At 41.5% G+C, this 26418-nt stretch overlaps 1 protein-coding gene across 5 annotated transcripts in view; it reads right to left on the bottom strand.

The window, feature by feature from the left end:
• Positions 1 to 20042, bottom strand: part of Dip2b (disco interacting protein 2 homolog B) — a 220058-nt gene extending 200016 nt beyond the window's left edge. For 3 of the 5 annotated variants that reach the window (XM_063254739.1, XM_063254741.1, XM_063254743.1), the window contains exon 1: positions 19789 to 20042. In XM_063254739.1, the coding sequence (XP_063110809.1) occupies positions 19789 to 19888 (100 nt within the window). In that variant the 5' untranslated portion in view covers positions 19889 to 20042. Of the gene's footprint in view, positions 1 to 19339; positions 19363 to 19788 lie in introns of those variants that run through there. The other 2 variants (XM_063254740.1, XM_063254742.1) reach the window with 2 other exon arrangements.
• Positions 20043 to 26418: the final 6376 nt, after the last annotated feature.

The raw sequence follows: 26418 nt of genomic DNA, 5'->3' as shown, positions 1-26418 counted from the left end.
ATTTTTCTCCTCTAAATCTTCAATCCCTTTTTCTGGGCTGGGGATATAGCTTAGCAGCACAAGCACCTGCCTGGCAAGCGCCTGAGTTCAATTCCAGGTACTGAAAAACATAAAATAAAAAATCCCTCTTTCCTAGCCCTGTTATCCATATATCCCACAAATGAAGCTCAGGTCTCCCACTTCACCAGATAGTCATTGAGCACCACTTTCCTGAGTGCTGGGATTACAGGTATGTACCACCAAGCCTGGTCTTCAGCAGCTCTTTACCTAGAGATAAAGCAGTGAATGAAACAAGTTCCTGCCCTCTGCAACTCATTTTCCAGTGGGGACACAAACACAGCACAGATAAATGTATACACATATTAGCTACTGATCTTTCCTTCACTTCACACTGCTAGGTTTGAAAGAGGAGGTTACGCTGCCAGCTTCTACTTCCACTTCCTCTTGCCTCAAACAGGAATCCTGGCTCACTCAGGACAGGTTACCATCCTCTCCACACAACCCCAGCCTTCCTTCAGTGCCACTGAAACAATTCAGGCTAAAGTTACCACCAATGACCTCCCCAGAGGCATTTTCTCAATCCACACCTTAATCTAACTCTGTAACAATAGATACTTACTGAAAATTCCATCACTCTGTCTCTCTTTCTGGCCACTTTTTTCCAGGTTCCTTTTTTCTGTTTCGTTCTTCAATGGTGGTGCTTCCCAGATCTCTGTAATTAGCCTCTTTTCACTTTACATGCTCTCTTTACACAACCTCAATCATGTTCATCATTTCCATTTTCAGTAACACCAAAAGTACTGAATGGGTAATTTCAGGACAGGCCTTTCTAAAGCACTCCAAGGCGGCTACGGATCTCTATCAACATAACCCCAAAGTCAACAAAACTGACTGTCTCCCCCATACTCAAAACTATTTTCCCATTCTCTACATCAAGAATTATCTTTCTTTCAAGATATCTAAATCAGAGATATAAACGAGTCCATGTAGATTCCTCTATCACTTCTACACTTACATGCATCACTGGTGTCATCAGTTCTGCCTCCTTAAATACCTCTTTTCACTCAGTCTTCTCTAATCCTATAGCAGACACAGCTCACTTCAGCAGCCTCCTTAAGAATCTGTGCCCTCTCTTTCCTTCAGGCCTGCTCTTACCTATTTTGGGCTATCATGCATTGTCTTCAATGAGAATGGTGTGTCCTTGGTTGTGTGACGCAGGAGTCTTAAACTATTCCTCTCAGTGACTGTCACCAAATAAAGATGTCACTAAATGTTGCCTATAATTTTTCATTAATCCTCTATGACCTACCTGGATGGTCTTTAAACTCTCCCCTGAACAAAATGATAAGGGCCCAGAAGTCTAGAAGGGGCTCAGCACAAAGAAGTCAGCCACTAGAACAAAATGTATTCTTTATAAACTTTACCCTTAAGAGAATATTTATCACCAGGCATGGTGGCTCATACCTGTTAATCCCAGCAGTTGGGAGACTGAGGCTAGAGGATCACTGCAATTCTGAGACCAGCTTGGGCTACAAAGTAAGTGAGCCCATGGCCAGCCTGAGCTACATAATGAGACCCTGTCTCAAAAAAGACAAAAAAAATTTTTTTTTAATTTAAAATAAAAATATTATATTTATGCCGGTAATCCTAGTTCTCTGGGAGGCTGCAGCTGGAGGACTACAAAATCAAAGCCCAGCCAAGGCAGTTTAGTTTTTACCAAGACCCTGTTTCAAAATTTGAAAAAACAGAGCTAGGGATATGGCTCAGTACAAAGGCCCTGATACAGAGCTCCAGTAACAAAAATCAAAAGAAAGTAATTGTATTTCAATTCTTCCTTAAAGTCTATTCATGTCTCAATGCAGCAGTAACTTCTCCCAGACCTCAAACAGATCCTACAAGAGGGGAGCACACTTTCCTTTAGTGCTGCTTCCTCCTGCCACAATGCACTTCCACAGTGGGAAACAAAGATCTGCAGGCACAGAACTGAGTTTCTGTGGTCCACAATGTCCACCCTTGCCCCAGTAGTGCCTTCAGCTGGGCTCCCTATCCAGGTTACCAGACGTCCTGAACCTAAACTTAAATGTTCTAATGTGACTAAATCATCATTCTGAATTGGGGATAACAAAGTGCAATGTATGTACCACTGTTGCCCCCTAAATGATGTGCTTTGAAATTTTGTTGTAGTTTTTCTTTTTTCTTTTTATCTTTGAATAAAATGTTTTTGTTTTTGTTTTAATCAGTACCAGGGATTGAACTCACAATCGCCTGCTTGCAAGGCAGGTGCTTATGCCGCTGAGCTAAATCCCCAGCCCCTAATAAAACGGATTTTTAAAAAATGAAAAATCAATCATCGGGGCTGGGGATTTAGCTCAGTGGCATAAGCGCCTGCCTTGCAAGCAGGCAGTCGTGAGTTCGATCCCCGGTACCGATAAAAAGGAAAAAGATAAAAAAAAAAAAAAAAAATCAATCATCATTCCTAGAACATGCTGCAATGATTCACGAATCCATGCCTTTTTCCAAATCTAAAATATTCTCCACCCCTGTCCATCAATATCAGTATTACTACTTCAGGAAATCCTTCCCAGAATCTACAAGTACACCTAATGAGCCTCCAAGTATTTATACGTATCTTCTGGCAAATTAAATAACTAATAAGCATAATTAACACTCAGTAAACTGAGTTAGCGTGGTGGAAGGCCCACTTGAAGATTGTTACCAGCAACACAAAAAGAGAACTGGAGCGGGGGATAGTGTGCTGTTAATTCTCCTGGAGAAGCTTGTCACACTGATTTTCATGATATGAACTCAGCTGTTCTCATCATTGGAGGAGCTCTGATCCTTTCCTTGAGTGTCACTTCCTGGCTCCAATGCAGAGCCCTCATCTCTGGCACAGAGCCTTCATTCCACTAGCACAAACTTTCTAGCTTCTACCACTGATCTTCCGGCATTCTCAGTACAGATCAGTGAAACAGTCTTGCACAGATATTGCCATGGGCTCCAGGTCTTCAGCTGGACTTGTGCAGGACACTGTCGCAGGATCCAGGCCCTCAGCTGAATTCTTTGAAAAGATGTTAGTGTATGAACACATCTCCTACACTCTTCTGCATTTAAATCTTTGGGTTATTATAAAATAATCCTATAAATTATGTGTCCTGTATTAAATCCTTTCCCTGTACGTTGCCTACAACATTCCTTTATGGAAATAAAGGTAATGTTCACAAAATTTTACTTTCCCTAATAACAAGAAACTATTCCAATGCCCTAACACTCCTAAACATTATCAAATTACTATGAAAGCTGTTGTTTTTATTTTTTCCCCACCCCCCTCAAGCTGTTGTTTTTAAAATTCATCCATTTCTTCCCATTCAGTCCTTAACCCATTATAACATAACTTCTAACCTTCATGCCACAGCAGTGAAACACTAAATTCATAAATCAGCTGGCAGCTAAAATTCAATTAATTCATCTTAATCTTCACCATTTTTGTGTTTGCAACATTTGATCAATCTTTTGTCTGCAGGACTCCTGACCCCTCCTTCCCCGGCTTTATTGCTAAGCCTCCAGCTCTGTCTCCCAAGTGCTCTGTGGGTGCCACTCTTCTGCACACCATCTGAGCGCTCCTGTCATTCACACCAAGTCCTCCTCCTCTCCCAGCACCCATTAGGCTCCCATTACCTTCACTGCTTTAACTGTCACTCTGCTTTGATAAAACTAGAAACCAAACAGATCAACACACCTAGCTTACCGTTTACTAATCACAAGTTCTATGTGGATGAAAATCTGGACATATTTTTTTTTAAAAAGCAGCCTGATAATTTATATGTCCTCAAAATTATACTTTCACATATTAACTCTGTGCTCACTTCAATATATTATAATCCTCAATCTATTATAATCTTTTCTTTTTTTTTTTTTGTCTTTTTCCTTTTTATCGGTACCGGGGATCGAACTCACGACTGCCCGCTTGCAAGGCAGGCGCTTATGCCGCTGAGCTAAATCCCCAGCCCCTCATCTTTTTACGAGAAAGAAAACTGAGACAGCTAAATGTGATTATGAACCAAAGGAAAGACTCTCCATCAATACTGAAAAAAACTATTTTCTACAAGTATTAAGAAAAGTTACAAGATAGGTAAAACTCAGAATTATGAGCAACTTACTTCTGACAAAGATGGTCTTCTAGTAATTACATTTAATAATCACCTTAATCTTTTTTTTTCAGCATCCTGAGTTCCCCAAGCATGGTACTGCTGAACTATATCCCCAATGCACCTCAAATACACTGCTTTTATACATTTAATAATCATTTTAAACATGGTTCTACAGTGTTTACTGAAATAGGATAATCTTAATTATTAAGACTTCACAAGTTCTATCTCTCAGTCCTACAGATAAGCTTCAAGTTCATGACAGAATATTTTTTTCTTTAAAGATAGGGCTTTAGCTGGTCATGATGGAACACATTTGTAATCCCAGCACTAAGAAGGCTGAAAGAGGACTGCTACCAAGTAAAAGGCCAATATGAGCTACGTAGTGAAACCCTGTTTCAATAACCAAAAACAAAAACAAAAAAAAAATAAAAATAACAAACTTGGACATTAGGAAATGCATCTCTTAAGAATTAAACTGGGAGGGGCTGGAGATTTAGCTCAGTGGCATAAGCGCCTGCCTTGCAAACAGGCAGTCGTGAGTTCAATCCCCCGTACCAATAAAAATGAGAAAGACCAAAAAAAAAAAAAAAAAAAAAAAAAAAAAAGAGGGAAGAAACTGGGAACCCACTGGCCTTCCGGGTAAGCAGCCATGGCTTGAGCAAGCAGCAAGCACCCCAGGGGTAGAACCAGCCAGCATCCCTTGAGATCCTGCCATGTTCGAACTTAGGACACTGGGAAACAAAGCAACCCAGGCTCACCTCCCTGGTAAGCAGTCATGAGCCTCCATTGCGCAGGCTGAGAATCAAACATCCCATTTCCCATCCCTATCACACCCCCATTAGCAAATGGGAGCCAGAGGTCTGAGCATCTCTTGGGAGGTTGACATATGCAATATACAAATATGGGGGATTTCCTTCTACCATCTCTTTGAAAGCAAATAGTTATCACTGTTTTGCTTTGTTCTTATTAACTATATTGCTCTATTCAATGTTCTGTTTTGATAAGTTCTATAATGTTCTATATTTGGTTTGATTTTACTATACCTGATTGAAAAGACAACTATTGTGAAGATAATGAGATATATTATGGTAACTATCACTGTTATCCCCAGTATCCTGCTATGATGTTCTGTACCAATTTTACTGCACTGTCTCAACTGGCTCTGTTCTGTCTTGTTCTGTTGTATTTTATTACCTTCAAATTAATTTAAAAAATGAAAAAAAAAATTAACTTGGATTTGAGACAGAAAAAGAAGCAACACTGTAGGCCTAGCACATATCTCGAAGCAAAGTACCCCAAGCAAAAAAAAAGCAAGAAATAAGACTTAACACTCAGAGCTTAACGACTTTAAGAAACAAATTCTGACCAGCCTCAGACTTCTTAAAATGTATTATAATGATGCCTTCCCCGACTACAATACTTTAAACTGTTCCCACTAACCTGGTCCCACTATTCTTTGTCCCTTTTTTACGATTTTTCTCCATTGAAACTTCTATCTGGTAAGCAGTATGTATTATTTTCTGTCTACTCCTAAAGAATATAATCCCAGCACACTGGGTGGCTTAGGCAGGAGGATGATGAGTGGAGCCAAAGGGCAGCAGATATAGTTCAGTGCAAAGGCTCAGGGATCAATCTTTGGCAGGGGTGGGCTGAGCCAACTAAGAGCAGGAATTTTTATGTTAACCATTGTTGTATCTATCACCTGCAACTATGTGTCACACAGCAGATGCTCAATAAATACAAAATAAACAAGTAAGGGAAAGAAAGGAAGAAAAGAGAAAGGAAAAAGAAAAAAAAGTCAGGAACTGGTCAGGAGTGAGCACAGAAGAACAGTAAAGGGACAGATGAGGAAACAATTGAATAAATAGGAGAAGAAAAAAGTCTTCTGACTGTTCCATGGGAAATTGTTTATAGAAAAGAAAACAGCAATACCAAATTAAGTGCTACCAAAGATAGAGATGTGGTTACCCAGGCAAGGCAATGACAAGCAATGAACAGAGGAAGATTTAGGATATATTCTCCACGTACGATCAAAAGTCTCACTTAGGGATTTGACACCGAGAGCTGGATGGAAGAGAAGACAGTAATCAAGGACTGTCTATTATCAATGTATTGCCTCTGAGTTCCAAGTACATCCTTCACTGAATGCTCTGTGAAAATTAAGATGCACCCTGCATAACCAGGCACGGTGGTACATTTAAAAAAAAAAAAAAAGATGGGCCTTGCAGACTTCCACCCTTTGCTGGTTGCCATGGTGTTAAATTTTGAGCCTGTCTGTGGAGCACCCCACAAAGATAGTGCAAAAAAAAGGGGCTTACCTTTCACAATTCAGCATGCTCAGTAGGGTAACAGAACATCAAGAAAGTCACGATTTCTGATGTCCTATGGAGCCCTAGCCAACTTTAAAATATTTTCTGATTTCAGAGAGAAATCAAACGAGACATGCTAGTCTGAGACGAGAAATGCTAGTCTGAGCTAAAGAAACTTACCATATTTTCATAACTGCTTTTCTTACAAGGCACTCTGCTTACCCATTCTAATTTTTAAAGTAAACAGCATACTGCTTTCAATTTAGCAATTTTAGAATATGTTTTGTTTTGATTTTGTTTATTTGTCTCTTTGAAACAGGGTCTCACAATCCAGTTCAGGCTGGCCTTGGGCTCACTCTGTAGTCCAGGATGGTCTCAAACTTGCAATGATCCTCCTGCTTCAGCCTCCCAAGTGCTGGGATTACAGAAGTGTGCCACCATGCCTGGCTCTGTTGGCTATTGTTGTTGTTTCTGAGACAGGGTCTTACTATGTAATTCAGGCTGGCCTTGAACTGAAGTATTTTATAATTTTACAGTATTATAAACAAAATGTTTTTCTTCTCGTCCAAGTATTTCAATCCCACAGTCCCTGAGCCAATACTCCAATGAATGCTTCCCACTCACCCCTCTATGGCCCTGTCCTCAAAGATCCAAGTTTTTTTACACCAGTCAGAAATACAGTTGGCTCTCATATCCACATGGTTCCACAATCCTGTAATTTTTTTTTTCAATTCAAGAAAATCTTCTTGGGTCCAGCATACAGCTCAACAGCACAAGTATCTGCCTAGCAAGCATAAAGTCCTGAGTTCAATTCCGGATATTAAAAAAACTCCTCCTATTACTTATTTATCCTTCTCAAATTATTACTTTCACTTCTTTTTTTTTTTTTCTTTCCTTTTTTGTACTAGGGATTGAACTCAGGACCTACACAATGAGTTATGTCCTTAGCCAATTTATTTTTTATTTTGAGACAGAGTCTCTTAAACCATTAAATTGCCCAGGCTGGGCTCTAATCTGGCAATTTTCCTGCCTCCGCCTTCTAGAGTACTCGGGCCATCAAGCCAGCCTACCTATACTTTTTGTTTCCTTTATTTGAATTCCCAGTGCTTTAAAATCTGACCTTCATCAGTTCCCATTCTACCTCAAAGTACTTTTTCTTTTAGTTTTGAAATTATTTACTTTAATAAAGTTTTTTTTTTTTTTTTTTAAATCCAGGAGCATTGGTCCACATCTATAATCCAGAGGTTGAGACAGGAAGACAACTGAGTTTGAGGCCAGTCTGGGCACACAGTGAGTTCAAGGCCTGCCTGAACTGCACAGTGGACCCTATGTCAAAAAGCAAATAAATAAACAAATACAATAAAAATTAAAAAGAGTAATGGACCTAGCATGATAGTACTTGCCTGTAATCCCAGCATTCGGGAGGCTGAGGCAGGAGAATGGATCACTGTGAGATCAATCTAGACTGCATAATGAGAGCCTATCTCAAAAAACAAAAAAAAATTGGGGCTGTGATCAAGCTGCCATCTTCCCAGAATTATCTCAAGAGTCATTTCTGAATTGTTATCACTCAAGTAGGAAATAAAAACATTTCTAACTGCTCAAAGGCAACTAATGTTTTCAAAATTTGAACATTGAGTGGGGGGCACACTCCTGTAATCCCAGCACTTGAGAGGCTGCAGCAAGAGGATCACTACAAATTCAAAACCAGTCTGGGATACAAAGTGAGCCCAAAGCCAGCCTTAACTGCACAGGGAGACCATGTCTCATAAAGACCCCCCCCAAAAAAATTTTTTTTGAATATTGAGAAGTCACTACATTGAAAGGTGGCTGAGAACAAGGAATATGCATCCATACATCTCTTTTCTAATTGATCTTATCAATACAGATGGGCTCAATACATCTTTACTAACATACTGACATGTTCAGCAACTTACTAGAGATAGAGGTTCTAAAACGAAAACCTGTGTTACATTAAAAAAAATCCAAAGTCTTAGCTGAGGGGGTAAACCTACTGTAAATGAAACAGATAGTGGCCAGTTAAGTGTTAAATTGTGTAGCTGAATACAATAATAGTCTAAAAATAGAAGAGACTAATATGAACTGAAGCAGTCAGCTACTTTCATGATGCAGGGTACACAGGTCAGGCCTGGAAACAAGGGTAGGATGGTAAAAGGAGAAAAGGCAGCCCTGCCAGAAAATATCCACACTGCAAGGCAATGACATGAGAATATGAGCCTACCAGGAAAAAGAATGAGGAAAGCAATCTGACAGCTCTACAAGAATGGGTCAGACACTGAAAGGAAATAAGGACAGGGAGGCAGAGATTGCATCTTGATTTGTTAACTAGATGAACCAAAAAGCATTCATGCTAAAGGACAGGCTGTGCTAGCCTCACGCAACTTACGTAGGAGAGATGAGAATATTTATACAAATGATAACTTTATAACTTCAACATAATTTGAAAAATAACCACATTATGGGAATAAAAGAAATCACAGCTCAGAGAACCAAAAATGGGGAAGTTGTCTTTTTATCAGGAAATTCATTTTCTAGTACTTCCTTCAGCCTCCTTGAAGAAAAATAACAAGCAAAGAACTACAGAACTACTCAACCAACAATTTTCTACATGCTCCACTTTAAAAGGAAACTTTCTCTAAATTGTTGTCTTGTAGCACTGTAGGCTCACCCACTGGGGAGATTGAAGCAGGCACTTCACTCAAGCCCAGAAGTTTGAAATTAGTCTAAGTAACACAGTGAGACACTGATTCAAAAAGAAACAAGGATGGCAAGCCTACAGATTTTTATTTAGGGCTCTCCTATGTAACAACTAAAATATTTTTCTCTCTGGGCACTGTGGTGCATGCCCATAATGCCAGCTACTGGAGACTGAGGCACAAAGATCACAGATTCAAATCTAACCTAGGCATACAGCTCGTTCTATTCAGCTGTCACATGCTTTTTTGTTTGGTTTGGCTTGGTTTTTGTTTTTTGAGAGAGGGTCTTGCTTGTGTGGTCTCAGCTCATAGTGATCCTCCTGCCTCAGTCTCTTGAGTTTCATTTTGTTGTAAGTGTGGTTTTTTTGCTTTTTTAAGGGTGTCTTACTGAAGGTGCCCAGGCAGACTCAAATTTCTGAGTCTCCTGTCTCAGACTCCCTCAGGCCTGACATCACAGGTGTGTACAGTGGCACATGGCTTCAGGAGGTGCTTTCTGCTAGCTCAGTTCCCTCTTCGTCATGACAACAGAAGCTATTTATTGAGCATCTACTTACAGGTCAGTAGGGTACACAAAGCTATATATTAAGCATTTTATACCTGATAATACTTATACTGAGATCTAAACTTGTTTGGACAGCTTAGGAAAAACAGGTTTCTTATAGGAAACTGAGTGGAAGAGAAGTTAACTATAGACAGGAAAAAAGGGAAGAACAGGCCAAGGTGGGCATTTCAGAAAAACAGCATAAACAAAGGCACAGCAGTGAAACGCACAGCACATGTAGGGAAGAACAAGTCACGTGACCAGAAAGAAAACAGAAGGAGTAGGAAATGAGGTGAATTTTCATTATTATTCCTTATCACTCAATAATTTGCAGAGGCTGGGGACGCAGCTCAGCTGCACAGCGCCTGCCTGGCAAGTGCAAGATCCCGAGTTCAATTCCCCATAACTCTAAATAAATAAAGCTAGCCAGCCTGGATTTTATCCTATGCATGAGGAAAGCATCAGAATGATCACCACAGGTTCAGAAGGCTGGTCTGTGGAGAAAAAACTACAAGCAAGCTGATGAGTTAGGAGACCGCAACAGTAGTCTAAGCAAGAGCTAAACGCCTAAGGCAAAGGAGGAGAATGGAAGAAGTGGAATTAACAGGACTCAGTGAGGATCAGAAGCTGAGGATAACCCCCAAGGTTTTAACATGGGTAAGTGGCTGCGATCGAAGGTCATGTCTCCCCTCAGTCTGTATGCTGAACCTCATCCCCGGTGTGACTGTGTCCAGAGAAGAGGCCTGTAGGAGGTAGCTAGGTGACAGAGCTCACAGGAAAGGGATTAGTGTGCTTACAAAAGAGACCTAAGGACCACCAGTCTGCTGCCTTCCACTATGTGAGGAAGAAGCTAGAAGATACAGCCCCTTTGAGGCACAGAGCAATCCCTTACCAAACATCAAATGTGGGAGCAACTTATCTTGAAATTTCTGGCCTCTGAACTGTGAGCAATAAACTTCTACTATTTGTAACTCGCCTATTCCAAGATACCTCACTGCAGCAACAATAGCCTGAGACAGTAAGTGGACATTCTGAAGCAGACACTACCTTTGGAAAGAAGAGTGGGAATACTGGGGGAGAGGTTAAAGGAGGAAGTGGTTCATCAGCCGGGGGGCACTAATGAGATGTGTAGAGCCGAGAAGAGTCGGGCCAGACACAGGCTATGGAGCCAACTGCGCAACTACCAACAGCTAAAGCCCTGGGCAAGTATATGTAAGTGAGGCAAAAAATAATAATAGATACCTGAGAAACACACACATCAGCAGAGAGAGGAAGCCATCACAAGAAGAAAGCAGGGAGCCAGAGGAAACAATACCATTAAAATTAAGGAATAAGAATTTCAAAAAGATCATGGCCCATAGTATACAATGCTGCAGAGAAAGACACCATATCCAGCATCAGATCAGTCTAAAGTTGTAAGTCCCTGTTATCTGTGAAGATTAATGTTTTAGAGGCAGGATGAGGTAGAAGCAATGAACTGAGCAGTGAATGAAGGTATGAAAGAAGGAAATGCCTCAGGTCTAGAGGAGAGAGAACACTAGCACAAGGGAACAACAGATGTTCATATAAGAGTATGACTTGGCAGGCTGAGATATGAGCACTGCTGTGAGTTCAAGGGCAACTTGGGTTATATAGCAAGACCCTATCTCAAAAAACAAAACAAAGCAAAAGATTGTGGGAAGTTGGGGTTTTTTTTGGGGGGGGACAGGTTAGAGAGTGGTTTTGTTTTGGTTTCTGGGTTGTTTTTTTTTTTCTCCTTATTTCAAATGGAATAAAACTGGAGCAAATTTATAGGCTAAAGAAAAAGGGCTGACAATCAAGTGTAAGTGAGGCTAAAGTTGAAAGAGACAGACAAAAAAAAGCTTACGAATGAAAGGATCATCAATGAAATCAGATCTTTTGGCTGGGGATGCAACTCAGTGGCACAGTGCTTGCCTAGCACTTACAAGGCACTGAGTTCAATCTCCAGGACCACACACACACAAAAAGAAAAAAACCAAGCATGCAAGCAAGCAGATCCCAAGATCCCAGAAGACGACAGATGAAGTAAGAAAACAAAAGAGATAAATCAGCAAAGTGACACATGTCCCTAATCCCAGCACTGGGGAGGTTGAGGCAGAAGGATCAAAGTGAGGCTGAGGCCAGTCTGGGCTCCAAAATGAGTCTAAGGTCAGCCTAAACTACACAGTGAAACCCTGTCTCAAAAGAATGGGAAAAGAAAGGAAGGGGGAAACATTTTAGGAACAGGAAGACATATTTTATTTCTTCTTCTAGGATAAGGGTGGGAACTGATACGGATCAGTTTGTATTAGGGAGGGAAACTGAGGGATCAGGCTTTCCCTAGAAGATAGTGAAAATAAAAGGCAGTAACACTTGGCACTTTGCTTCATTATTCTCTTCAAGAATGAAAGCTGTAGATGCTGCTCCCAAAAACAGTAAGAATACACACTCAAAATTCTGTGTGCAATTTTAGATCCAAGGAAGCCAATTCATATATCCAAAGATTTTTGCCTTTCAGAGCCTACTTTGCACAGAACATCCACACTAGAAAGCATTTTATTCACCATAAACATCAGGATATAAAAAATTTTTACTTAACCTAAAACAACCAAGCCAGCCATCACAGTTTACGCCTGTAATCCCAGGACCCAGGAGGCTGAGGCAGGATCTCAGGACCCAGGAGGCTGAGGCAGGATCTCAGGACCCAGGAGGCTGAGGCAGGAATGCAGCAAGTTTGAGCCCAGTGTGGGCAACATGGTGAGTTAAAAAGGCCAGACTGAGCTACATAAGTCCCTGCCTCAAAACCAAAAATCACAATCAACAGAAAGAGGCAGGCTACTTGACATGTACAAGGCACTAACTATGAACCTAAAGAATGCAGGAGAAATGGGGCCGAGGACTTATCTCAGTGGCCTAAGTGCCTGCCTGGCAAGTGTGACGCTGTAAATTCAATCCCCAATACCAAAGAAACAAAAAGAATGCAGGAGACCACCACTACCTTTAGAAGGCAATGAGTGACAGTCTTAGATTTGGCAATAGTTTTAAATAAAAGTGTATCTTACAAAGACAAAAAATTAACATACAACCTAAAGAATACTACTGATGGCCAGCTGGACCTGATAAAAAATATTCAAGACTGATGAAAAAAATCAACTAAAAAGAAAAGAAAAAAATGAAAGGAAACAATTGCGTTCACTAAGCACAAATAGAAGTCTAAGAAACAGCCAAAAACTACTTGAAGATTCTGAGTATCTACATGTGCCTGTTCCTAGCCTGTAGATGCTTGCATCTCAGGAACCATGCTTACGCGTCAAAGCCATCTCAAAGCCATCACTCAAAGCCTGAGTGCACCTGCTCACAAATGTGCAGATGCCAGAGATCTACATGAAACATACAATATGGCTGCCAACAGGAACAACTGACAAGTGGAGCATACATCCACCGTACACAAAATATACCCTCAAACTGACTCCACTCATCACTTCACATACAACCTGTTTCTACCAAGTAGCACCGGATACTAAAAACAGCCAAGTCACTGAGCACTCGTATCAGGAGCATTGAAGACTAATGTGCTACACTCCACACTATACTCAGCTTTCCTGTTACCCAGTTTTTAACCTCCTTACAACTCTAATAAAGGTGTCAGTCCTTTTGTAAGGACAGAAGAAACTGAATCCAGAGAGGTTAAGTAGTTTGTCCAGTGTCACAGAATTAAAGTGATACTACCAAGACTTGAACCTAGGCCCATCTGATGCCAAAATGTGTTTCTCAAATGATTATGCAATCCTGCCCTAGGCCAAAATCAGGTCCACAAGTCAAAGATTTTGATTTTTCAATTCAAATCATACTAAAATGAGCAAAAACTTATTGCCCTCCTAAACCAATATAAGAAAGATACAGTTTGAAGTTATTCAAAGAACTTTAAGACATCAATGACCTCTGTAGGAGACAACATTAAGGCAAAGTGAAAGGCAGTTTTAATCATTAGGAAATACATGATTGATTAAACAACATAAACTGGAAGTACTACAAGGTTCAAGGTCGGGAAATCACAGTGGTCAAGAATAGGTTTAATATTTAGTTGAATTCATGGAATTGCACGAAAATATGCAGATACGGGAAAAGGTTAGTTTCAAAGTGCATCCTGGTTCAAGAACATGAGAGAGGCCATGGGTTTAGCTGAGCAGAATAAGCACCTACCTAACAATCATGAGGTTGTTAGGTCCCCAGCACCACAAAAAAAAAAAAAAAAAAAAAAAAAAAAAGAACACGAGAGAACTGCAGAAAACTACAGTAATTATAATATAAACATACAGTGAAATCTTTCAGTCAATCATTTGAACTCTCAAACCCCAGCTGTTAGGCCTTTCCCAGGCCAGAAAAGAAAGTAACAAGAAGGACTGAACTAACAATGCCAGGTTAATGATTTATTTTTAAAAATCCAGCTCCTAGCACTCCACAGGCTGAGACCAGAGGATCACAAGGCCAGCCTGGGCTACACAGTGAGATTCTATCTTTAACAAAAAGAAAAAACTATGAGACAATCAGAGGACAAGATTAACTTTTGAAATATAAACTATATCAGAGTATCTGAACAAGTGCTATCCTTTCAATAAAATGAACCATTCTTCCATAAATTTGTCACTTCTCTTCTGAAACTGCCCTCGAAACCAGTTTAGTCACCCTAATGTTCTGATAATTACAACTAAAATCAATTTATATCAATCTTCTCAGTCCACAGCAAGTTTGAACTTCAAAAGAATATAATCTACTTTTCTCTACTTCAAATAACCTATAAAATGAAACACTTTCAAAGAATTAAAATTTGTCACCATGAGGATTTTCAAAGAAATGTGTCAACAGCTCTCACAATTTCTAAAAATGAATTCTAATACACAGAGTAGAGCACAGCAAAAATACATGTATCCATCCAAGTTTTATGAGGCAGATCACTTAATTAATGCTCATTTTTGGTTATTTAAAAAATCTACAGAGGGCTGCAGATACAGCTCTGTGGTACACTGCTTGCAGGGCACTAGACACAGCACTCAAAAAAAAAAAAAAAACTCTATAGAGCTGAGTATGATGACACATGCCTAAAATCCCAGCACTGTGGGAAACTAAGGCAGATCTGAGCCCAGCCTGGGAAACTCGGTCACTGTCACCAAAATAAGGCGTGGGGGGGAGGGGTGTCAAGCTTAATGAAAAGCCCCTGAATTCAATCCCTAGGACCTTAAAACAAAAAAAACTACAAAGCCTAGCACAGTGGCACATGCCTGTGACAAGTTACTATGAAGGGTAAGGGAGAGCTACAGCAAATTCAAGATCAGCCTGGTCAGTATCCAAGTATTTTTTTTAAATGTCAGGTATACTGACGCACGCCTATAATCTCAGCACTTGGGAGGCTGAGGCAACAGGATAGCTGTGCATTCAAAGTTAGGATGAACTACACAGTGAGACCCTGATTCAAAAAACATAACAACAAAAATAAAACTAGTAACAGGAGTGGAAGGAGGGAGAGGAATGTGGTTTGGTGGTAAAGCATCTGTCTAGAACGTGAAGGCCTAGGTTCAATCCTCAGTGCTATAAAGATAAAAATCCATAAAAACTACACTCCTGCTTTCCTTAAAATGCCTAGTATCAAGTAGTAAAACTGTTTGGATGCACTCTGTGGTAAGGTGTAATCTATGAATCCATAGCTAAATTACTGAGGATAAGTGGCCTTGCTTCCCATTCTAGGATGGGATTCACTGACAGCAGAACGGATTCACTGATTTCCAGTTGCTTAAGTCTACCTGTCCACTTCTGAGACTAAAATACAATATTTACCCAGCATCTTTTCCATCCCTCTTAGACTCTCCTACGTAGCTCTTCCTCACTACTGATGAGAATTCACTGCAACTCCCAGGAAGCAGCCTCCCTTTATCCCTCTGCAAGGAGGACCCTGTGCCATACTTTAAGGGCCACAGTATAGCCAGGAAGAGTGGCCCACACCTGTAATCCTAGCATAGGAGACTAAAGCAAGAGAAATCCAAGTTAAGAGTCTATCCTGGGCAAATAACTTAATGAAACCCAGTTTCAAAGAATGACTGAGAATATAGCCCTTATTTTTATAAAATAAAAGAAAGGGCCCAGAAATAAATAATGATACAAGTAAGGAAAGGCAAGATGTATCTATGTTTCTTTGTGATCAGAGAAGTATTCAAAGAACAAAAGATAGGATTCCTTCTGGTAAGTGTTACTTTATTTTAAATACCTTTCCAGTCCAATTCTGGATGGTTCTCAGACTTGAGTTCATCAGAGCCCTGCCGCAGATCTATATGATTAACAACCTTCTTTCCTGACCCTTAGACTTAACTGTACAGGCGAAATCACAGCCTTCTCTACTAACCACACAATCCAGTATTGTATTTACAGTTCTCTGCTATTCCTTTTTCACATAAGCAAAGCAAATAGCCTCCTCTTCTCTTTGAAGGTACCTTGGTCTCGTGTACTGTTGTGTTGATAGTTTTTAGTGGTTTCCTTAGGGCTCAGCACACCCTGAGCACGCACACAGCACCCTACTTACCTCTGTATCTCAGCTGATCAACACACAGACATGACAGATTTTTGAGGGATGTCAGAAAGAGAATCAACAGGACTCTTCAGAATTACTGTATACAACTGTATGATTGTATTTCCTTAAGAGTAAAAATACAGTTAACAGCTTGTGTAATAACAGATTAGATATTTAAATCATTCAGATGCCATAATTACATGGCAGCATGAGATACTAGCACTTATTAGATGTGCAATTTTAGATAAAACATTTAACCATTTTTAAAATAAAAAAAAAAACCTTCGGCTAAACAGCAAAGTGGAGGAGGGAAAGATAATGATCCCTATTCTACTCAATCATTAAATTTAGTAAATCTGAGCAGGGTGTGATGATGCACTCCTATAATCCCAGCACTCAGGAGGCTGAGTCAGGAGGTTCACCGAGAGTGTGAGGAATGGGGTACATAAGCAAGTTCAAAGGCAGCCTGAACTACATGAGATACTGTCTCAAAAAAATAAGTTTAGTAAAGCTTTAACAAAGTGTAAGAAAATCATTCTACAAACATATTAGTAGAAAGACTTAAAAATGAATTCCCCAAATTAGTGCTACTTTATGTACATATGAATAAAGTTCAGACAAGAGAGCTTGCTGTTAGCCGGGCGTGGTGGCTCACACCTGTAATCCCAGCACTCCAGAGGCTGAGGCAGGAGAATTGTTTCGAGTTCAAAACCAGTCTGGGCTACAAAGTGAGCTCAAGGCCAGCCTGAACTGCAATAGCGAGACCCTGTCTCAAAAAGACAGAAAAAAAAAGAGAGAGAGCTTGCTGTCTGACTGATACATACACAGATGTATGAACAGTTATGGAAATGTGTAGAAACCTACTATTCAACATCCACTGGAAAAACAATTACACGTTAATTCAATTACTAAATGCTTCTCAAGACAGTTTCAGGCTGTCATTTTTGGGGCAGAACCGGAAGCAACGTGTCACAGTGACCTGCCTGAAGTACCAGACATATCACAAGCCTCTGCAATACACTCTGCAGCAAACAGCCCGAAGGAGGCACCAGCCCACATTTCTGCTCAGAGTTGGCTTGTCTAAGACCAAAGCCAGCAACCGAGCACATCAGCAAGCATGGAGAAAATTCTCTAACAGTATATAGCTCAGATCACCCCTGTGCTTAAGCCTTGAACTGAAAAAACATGAATGAAATAGAGAATAACTACAACAATGCCACCAGTCATTACAAACACAGTCACTTTTTTTTTTTTAAGGCAAGAGCTCCTGTTCAAGTAGGAAATACAGAGAAAATGTGATACAAACTATACTACAGGTACCTCAAGTCATAGCACAGATTAGGGGGCTCTTAGACTGTTAGGTTAAATTCCTAATGTCTACCTGTTCTCCAGTCACCCAGCTCTGCACTTTAAAGAAAAGAGACAGGGGCTGGGGGTTTAGCTCAGTGGTACAAGCACCTGCCTTGCAAGCAGGCGGTTCGATCCCTGGTACCGATAAAAATGAAAAAGACAAAAAAAAAGAGAGAGACAGACAGACAGATGGCCAATATGCTTACATTACAGGGTAGAGTCACATTTTTTCAACTGTATTTTTTCCAGAGCTAAAGAAAATAAAATAGAAGGTAACACAATATAAATGCGTACAAAACAAATTCAAACTAAGGCACCCGCCAACCAAAACAATACTGCATAGGAAAACAAACCATTCATTTGTCCATAAAACCCTTAAGCTCTGGCATTCACAGCTTGTCAGAGTTTCACACCTTTCTAAAAGAGCAAAAGGTGAGCTAATCAGTAGTGAGTCCTAGAAATAGTTCCTCAAATGTTTCTAGTGATTATGTCTAGAAATACCCAGAGATGTAAACAAAATCAGCTGGAAGCAAATAGGCACCAAAAATAAGGAGCTCCCAGGCTTTCCCCTTCCATGTAGACGCAATCAACTCCTATTTTTAATCTCCTCTGAGGCAACCAACCATCCAAACCACTCCTTCTAGCTAATCAGAGATACCTGACTTAGTATAAAGTAACTTTTAAAAGATTTGAATGGAAGTCACCAGAGATTTAAAGACAATACTTCAGGACAAAAAAATGAGATCTCTTGAGAGGGCAAAGCAAAAGCCTCTCAATTTGCAGGAGTTTAAAAAAAAAAATGGAGAAATTTACAGTTTAACAAACTAAAGCTCAGTCATTCATGTCACCTACCAGCGGGTCCCCTGGGTGCATATTTTAGTGGAAGGTCAGCACCGGGCAGACAAGCCCAAAGGATCCCTATCTTCCTAAACACTTCCCAAATGATTAACTGAAAAATAATACGCTGGTAATTAAGTGCAGGTGAAAACAGCACCTCCCTACACATTGGGAAAGTCTAAAAGGCTTATTAAAGGTAATTATTTCCTTCAATGCCTGAACAGATTTGTATCACTCAAATCTACTCCTGGTTTTTCACTGTAAAGGATTTTGAACACCACAGTGCCTTGGCAAGTAAAAAAGTCAGAACTCTCCTGGCGACCTGTCACATTCTTCTATTCCAATCCAGTTTTTAATTCACTTCAAAAATGGCAGTGTAGACGGCCTCTAGCAAGGAACTCAATATGTAACTATGCGGGCACCACCAGAGTACTGACACCACGCTTGGAAAAAATGCTGCTTTTGTCTCAGAGGCGGCCTGAGACAAAAACAGGAACTTTACAAAAACTGCACACACAAGCCTGATCTCACGGCCACAACAGAGCACTGTTTCTCATTGTTGTTAAAGGGACTCTAAGAATACTGCCTTGATTTACTGTATCGCATTTTTTAAAATTCTCAAAATAAATCCAACCTTTCCAGTATACTGCGGGCCAGGATTTGCTCATTACCGACAGTCACCTCTCTCCCCGTTTTCAGAGACTCCAAAAGGTGACCGAAAGATTCAGAAAATTCAGCGCCTACACAAGCACTAGCAAAAAGCCCTAATGACAAAGGTGGTCTAAAGGTACGGCGGTGCGTCTCTCGGGATCAGAGCCACCGCTTGCACTCTCCCTTGGCACCCCCGCTCCTAGTTCCCTCCAGCAGTGAGGAGGCACCTCGCATTGTTAGAGAGGAAGAAACGCAGGCGCCGCTTGTCCAAGTCTCGTTTCTCACGGAGAGGTGGGCTGGATCAAGCGCGGGCCCTCCATGAAGCCAAGGCAGAGGAAGGTGTCAGCCGCCCGCCTGGCCGCCACCCCCCTCCGGCCCGACGCCCGAGCAGCAGCCGGAGGGCGCAGCTTTGTCCTGGGGGTGGGGGTCCGGGGAGCGCGGAAGCAGCCCGGGGCGGGCGGACCTCTGTCCCAGTCTCAGCCTGGCCGCCGCAGGGGAAAACAATGAAAGCCGCCACAAACACGCCGCAGGGGCAAAGGCGAGGGGCGGCCTGGAGCCAGCCCAGAGTCCCCGCCGCCCGCTTCCGCCCGCCCCAGAGCTCGGGGTCCGGCCTCCCGTCCCCCGCAGACGGGACCCACGGGACCGAGGCCCGCGGCCGCTCGCGCCCCGCGCCTACCCTCTGAGAGCTCCAGCTCCAGCTCCGCCAGCTGGGCGCGCACTTCGGGAGGCAGCGCCGCCACCGCAGCCGGCGACGGCTCCAGGCCTCGCTCTGCCATCCCAGCTCCGCCAGCTGCACTCCTGAAGACGACAGAGGAGGCCGAAGGAAAGGCGGACTCACGCGGGCCCACACTTCGGCTAAAGGATCCGGCTCCGGCGCTCGGCCGCAAGCGCCACAGCCGCAGCCGCCATGAGCAAGGGTCACGTGAGCGTGAGGCCACGCCCCGGGCCTGAGGACGCACCGCCCCCGCCGCCCGGTCCAGCACGGGAGGCGCGGGCCCAAGGCGCCCTCTGCTGGCAAGCCCCTCGGGAGAAGGATTTGTGTACCTGGGCGATGGTACCGTGCCAACAGGGTGGAATGCAAAGCAAGGGGTTAAACTGGGCGTGGTGGCTCAGGACTGTAATCCCAGCACTCGGGAGGCTGAGGCAGAAGAGTTGTTGCTAGTGTGAGACCGGCCTGGGGTACAAAAGTGAGCTAAAGGCCTGCCAGGACTGCATAGAGAGACCGTCTCAAAAAAAAAAAAAAAGGGGGGGGGGGTTGGGAGCCTGGGTATTATTTTTGTACTTTTTTTCACTTAATAGTGTTTGTCTTTGTCGTCCTCTCCTATTTCCTGATGGACATTTATAGGACCTTTTCACAAGCCACTTCCTTCGCTTGGAACTTAGGAGATTCCATTTGCCAGGGAGTATTTATCTATTTGGGTTACAGCTTTCTTTCTTTCTTTTTCTTTTTCTTTTTCTTTTTTTTTTTCTTCCATACTGGTGATTAAACCCTGGCCATCTCACTAAGCCACATCCCCAGATCTTTTTTTATTTTGAGACAGCGTCTGGCTAAGTTACTGAGTTCTCTAGCTAAATCTCTATTTGCCCAAACTGGGCAGTTAGGGAATCTGCAATTCGTGGCCTCACAGAATACAAGGATTACAAGCATGCTCCTGAACACCTGTATGTTTAGGTTCCAGCTGGGGGTGTTTTTGTTTTGGTACCGGGCATCGAACTCAAGACCACGCACTTGCAAGGCAGGCACTTTCTGCCGCTGAGCTAAATCCCTGGCCTAATTCCAGCTTCTAAAAGCTGGAGGGGGAACTCGTTTTCCACCTAGACATCTAATGATTTGCAAGAGAACAATCTTTTTCCTTTTTCGTCCTCTGAGTGTGCAGCCTGATGAGTGATCCAAAAACATCATTATTTAATATAGAGGAAAAAAATAGCCTATTTCTACCACAGAGACAGATTGTTTTTACTTTGAGACAGATTCTCACTTCTGTGTTTGAAGGTGAGCTTCAATTCATTATATAGGCCTGTAGAGCTATGTACACTATGTAGGGCTGATCTGGAACTAAGTGATCCTCTTGTTTCAGCCTCCCGATTCCAAGTGTGCAGCAACACACCCAGCTTGAGACAGATGTTTTAACATTGTCTTTAGGGCTCTGGTTTATGGTACTGAAATGGTTTTGGTGTGAAAATGATTGTTTTATTAATGTATTTCCAGCCTTTTCACTTTCTTTTCTCACTGCTCTATAATTGGTCCTTCGGAGACCAGGTCCCAACATGTATTAGTAGGAATTTCTAAATAGTATTTTATATCATTCATGGGCTGGAAGGAAAACTTCAAAAACAAATTGAGAAATGAATGTCAGTTTTTGGAGGGTGGGGTACTGGGGATCAAACTCAGGACCTCATGCTTGCTAGGCAGGCACTTATGCCATTGAGCTAAATCCCCACCCCTACAAGGATGTCAGTTTTGGTTTTTTTTGTCTTTTTGGTTTTTATCGTGTACCAGGGATCAAACTCACTACTGCCTGCTTGCAAGACAGGCACTTATGCCACTGAGCTAAATCCCCAGTCCAAGAATGTCAGTTTTAAAAACAGGGCATGTAAACTAGGCATGGTGTTGCACACGTGTAATCCCAGCACTTGAGAATCCGAGGCAGAATGATCATTGCTAGCTCAAGCCCAGCCTGGTCTACAAAGTGATGTCAAGGCCTGAACTGCATAGTGAGACTTTGTCTCAAAAAGACAAAAGACAAAAAACAAAAACAAACAAACAAAAAAACCAACCAGAAAACAAACAAAAAAGGCATGTAACATCGTAAGTATTTGAGGGGGTGAACTTTGCAATGTTTTAACTGAAACAATGTAAGGAGACACTGTAGAGGGTCTGGACCACATGAGGCCTGTTGCAGGGAGTTTTTGTTGTTGTTGCTGTTTTGGTATCAGGGACTGAACAATGTCCTCGCACTTGCCAGCCAGGCACTTATGCCCCTGAGCTAAATCCCTGGCCATTTGCAGGGAGGTTTTGTTGTTGTTGTTGTTGTTTTGTTTTGTTTTTTTTCCACATGTTTATAGCTGAGAGTTGTTGTTGTTGTTGTTTGTCTTTCTCTTTATTATCAGTACTGGGGATTGAATTCAGGACCACATACTTCTTGCAAGTCAGGCGCTTATTCCGCTGAGCTAAATCCCCATTTGCAGGGAGTTTTAAGGCCACTAATTCTTTGACCCTTCGGAAATGAAGGAGTGAGTTTCACCCAGCTCTCAATGTGGATAAGGGTATAGCTACTTTGCAGAATGACACTGTGACAGAGAGGTCAGTTCCTTGAGGGCCATGTACTCCCATCTGCCCTCTCAGAACTCTGTTCTCTCCTTCCCACACTCACATTTCCCACCACATCCAGTAGCTGCGCTGGGAGCCGCCTATGCTGCACTGAAGGCCATGGAAGTTGTGCCCAACTCACAGCTCTAGTCATCCTAACCCAGGCTGAGTTGATTCCTAACCTGTGACTCTTCCCAGCTGAGTCCCAAACTATGTGGTACAGACAGCCCCTCACTGTTGCACCCTATCTAAATGCCTGCGAGCCTCCTAACGTGGTCTTCCCTGTACACCACCGTGTGTGGAATGCTGTGTGACACAGATCATCAGAAGGACTGAGCAGAGGGCCTTCTTCAGCCGCCAGACCACACCACCCCCGACTAAGGAAATGGATAAAACAAGAGCACCTGGGCAGCGTTTTCCTCCTTGATAAGTGCAGCACAAAGGAAAATTGTCCTTTTACTTCCTTCCTGTTTATTGTTTTTTTGGTTTTGGTACTGGGGATCAAACTCACGACCTTGGGTTTCCCAGGCAAGTGCTTGTACCCCTGAGCTATACCCCTGGCCCCGTCATTCCTGTTTTGTGATGTTCCCTGTTCAGTGCACACCCCACCACCACCACCTACCCTGTAATCAGTCCTAAGAGGTTAACTAAGAGAAGCACAAGAGAGCCAGAGAACTTCACACAATTGGTCGGTTAAAATAATAAATCCTAAAGTAGGCACAGTGGTGTATAGCTCTAATCCCAGCACATGGGAGCCGAGGCAAAATGATTGCTATGAGTCTCAGGTCAGCCTGGGCTATATAGTGAGTTCAGCCTGAACTACACAATAAGAAGTAACAACAAAGAAAATAGATTTAAACTTCTTTCAGTTTATGTTGCTATTCCTTGCCTGAAAACTGCCATCAGATACTGAATTATTACTTAAAACAGATATTATTGTGAACAAAATGGGAAATTAGTTATAGTTGCAAAATTTCTAGTAAATGTATTTATTATGAAATCTCACTAGCTGAACTGAAAGTATTTATAGGCCTGCTGTACTTAGTGAAGATTTCTCATGATATTCACAAGAATATAAGAAGACTTATGGAAGAGGATGAGTCACTAGATGCCACACCCTTAGAAACGCAAAGGCTTATTATGCTTGCAGTTTACAAATTTATCCTGGAACTCAGCCATCAGGTCCTTATTCATAAATAATAAACTGAATGACTTTGTAAACAGACTTGTTGCTCCCTAACTAATGGGAAGGTGACCCTGACAGTGGTTTCAAATTGATGTTACATTTGCTAACAGCACAAGTAGACCAGTGCAGGAACAGTAAGCAGGAACAAGCAGAAATGAAATGTTGGGTTTCATTTTTTTCCAATGCTCTTCCCTTTTCTTTTTATTGGTATATTTTAGATGTACATAATAATAACATGCATCTTAGGGAGCCTGTACCTGTACATAATCTGTCTTGCTTCTTTTTTTTCCCATTCCCCTCTCCTCTCCTCAATCCTTCTTCCCTTCTTCATTTACAAAAACTTTGTTTCCACTTTTTCCTTCTTTTCTTTTTTACTTGTCCCTTCTTTCCTTTTCCCTTCCCCCTCTCTTGTTTGCGCCTTCTCAATGGAATGTTGCAATTTCAAAATAGAGACTTGTGTAGTACAATCTTTGGATTTCTGAAAGATTTACATTGGCCTCTTACATGGCAAAGAAAAATATACTGGTAGTGTTAATGTCAGTACTGCACCATGGTGGACAAACTGATGGGGAAACTTCAGAATGGAAGCCTGAGGTTGAAACAACAAACCAAAGGCAGTACAGATGTTGTTGACAAATTATACAACAACGATGATGTCACTCGAAACCCAAAGCATTGGCCAATGCTTGTGTTTGACTCCATCCTGAACAATGTGGAATAAATAGTTTAATAGCTTACACAGAAAATAATGGGTGGGGGCCGGGGATTTAGCTCAGCGGCATAAGCGCCTGCCTTGCAAGCAGGCAGTCGTGAGTTCGATCCCCGGTACCGATAAAAAGGAAAAAAAGACAAAAAAAATAATAATAATAATAATAATAATGGGTGCAAAATACCATGGAGAAATTTTCTTAGAGGATTGGGACTGGAGCTCATAAGCAATCATTTACAGTGAAAAAAAATTAATGTTTCTGACAAGGGAACTATGCAAAATAGTTGTGGATCACACTGGTTAGCAGAGAGGTGAATAGGCAACATCCCAAAGTCTACTATGATAACAGGAAACTCAAAAAGATGTCAGTTCCACCTTATAAGAAAGGATAGGAAAGGCCAAGCATGGTGGCACACTTCTGTAAGTCCAGCACTTGGAAGGCTGAGGCAGGAGGGTCACTGTGAGTTTGAGGCCAGCCTGGATTACAAATGAACCTTTCAAAGCTAGTCTGAACTACATAATGAAACCCTGACTCCAAAAGACAAAACAAAACAAAAAGATAGGACAATAGGTTTTTATTTCAGATGTTATCTCTTAGGTTTTATAAGCACATACAGCATATAACTGAAAATGTTGATGGCTATTCTAAGAATTCATTACACATTTGATATTTTATTTTATTGACATCTTATTTTCTAATTATTTAGCTGTGGTAACTGAAGTAAATATTTTGGCATACAGTGTTATCAATATTTTCATTATAGTTCATATAGTAATTTATTTCTGATGTTATCTTTCAGGTTTTGTAAGCAAGTGCACATTTAAAATGTTGGTGTTTATTCTAAATGTACAACAATATTAAGGATTTAATAGTTTATTTTATAAATATTTTATGTTCCTGTTGACCACACATCACATCATATAATAACCTCCTGACAAAACAGCAAGACCACCAGGATTGTCAAATATGTCCTACAGAAAGGCCCAGAAAAGCAAAAGACATGAGTTATTAGTGTAAATGATGTGTGTATGGCACATGCTCTTGTCATGTGTGCAGGCTGCCATAGGTATGATAATTGAAGTGGACTATTTTTTTTTGTAGAGTGCTATTGATATTTTCATTATGGTGCAAATGGGAATTTACTTCTGATGTTCTTTTTTAGACTTTATATAACAAAACCCAATTGATGTTGAAAATTTTGATGCTTTTTTATAAATATACAATACATATAAAAAATGCAATACTTTATTTTTGTGACTTATTTTCTGTCAAGTAGTCATTGTTTAATAAAACTCATAGTTACAATTAATAATTCATCAATAAAAATATTCTAACTAATAAATATGGATGGAACACACTTATGGTTATGCCACTTGATGACAAAAAATGTTATGTTTCAGGTTTTGGAATTTATCCTTGCTTGGTGAGTCCAATCAGTGCACAGAAGTCGCTGAGTTGTCCAGTGAGGTAGCTATGCTACCTAGGCTAGCAATTAGCCTTCCTCCAGGAAGGAAGTGGGTCCCAGGACCCAGCAAGAATCTGAAACAAGCATGGAAGCCCACAGGGAGAGCAAAGTGAGAATCAATGAAGAAGATGGTAGCAGGTGGCACTTTCTCCCCGAGCCCTGACCCACAGCATGGGAGGGACAGCTCAAACCTGCAGATGGACAGTGACTACCTGTGACCCCAGAGGCCTGCAAGGAGAAATGCACTAGTGGAACAGGGTAGTGATGCAGCAGACTATAGTGGCTGGTAAGTTAATTCAGGTGCAGATGCCTCCCAGGAGAAGGCAGTTGGCTCGCACTCATCTTGAATAGGAACCAAGGGGCTGGGGATTTAGCTCAGCGGCATAAGCACCTGCCTTGCAAGCAGGCAGTCGTGAGTTCGATCCCTGGTATCGATAAAAAGGAAAAAGACAAAAAAAAAAAAAAAAAAAGAATAGGTACGAAGTAAACTCAGAGATCAGAGCAGCTCTGTTGGTGGCTCCCAGTGTCAGGGTGAGGTGGAACAGAGTTCAAGTTGGCAGGAGGTCAAGGAGCCAAGTTCAAACTGACAAGAGGTACACAGAGTATAGCAGGCTGAACAAATCAGGTTCACATCT

This window comes from Cavia porcellus, unplaced genomic scaffold (genome assembly GCF_034190915.1).
Source record: "Cavia porcellus strain 051 isolate PalLab524CR breed Dunkin Hartley unplaced genomic scaffold, mCavPor4.1 scaffold_8, whole genome shotgun sequence".
Lineage (NCBI taxonomy): Eukaryota > Metazoa > Chordata > Mammalia > Rodentia > Caviidae > Cavia > Cavia porcellus.
The sequence above is the reverse complement of the archived record's forward strand: the minus strand, read 5'-3'. Positions and strand labels throughout refer to the sequence as shown.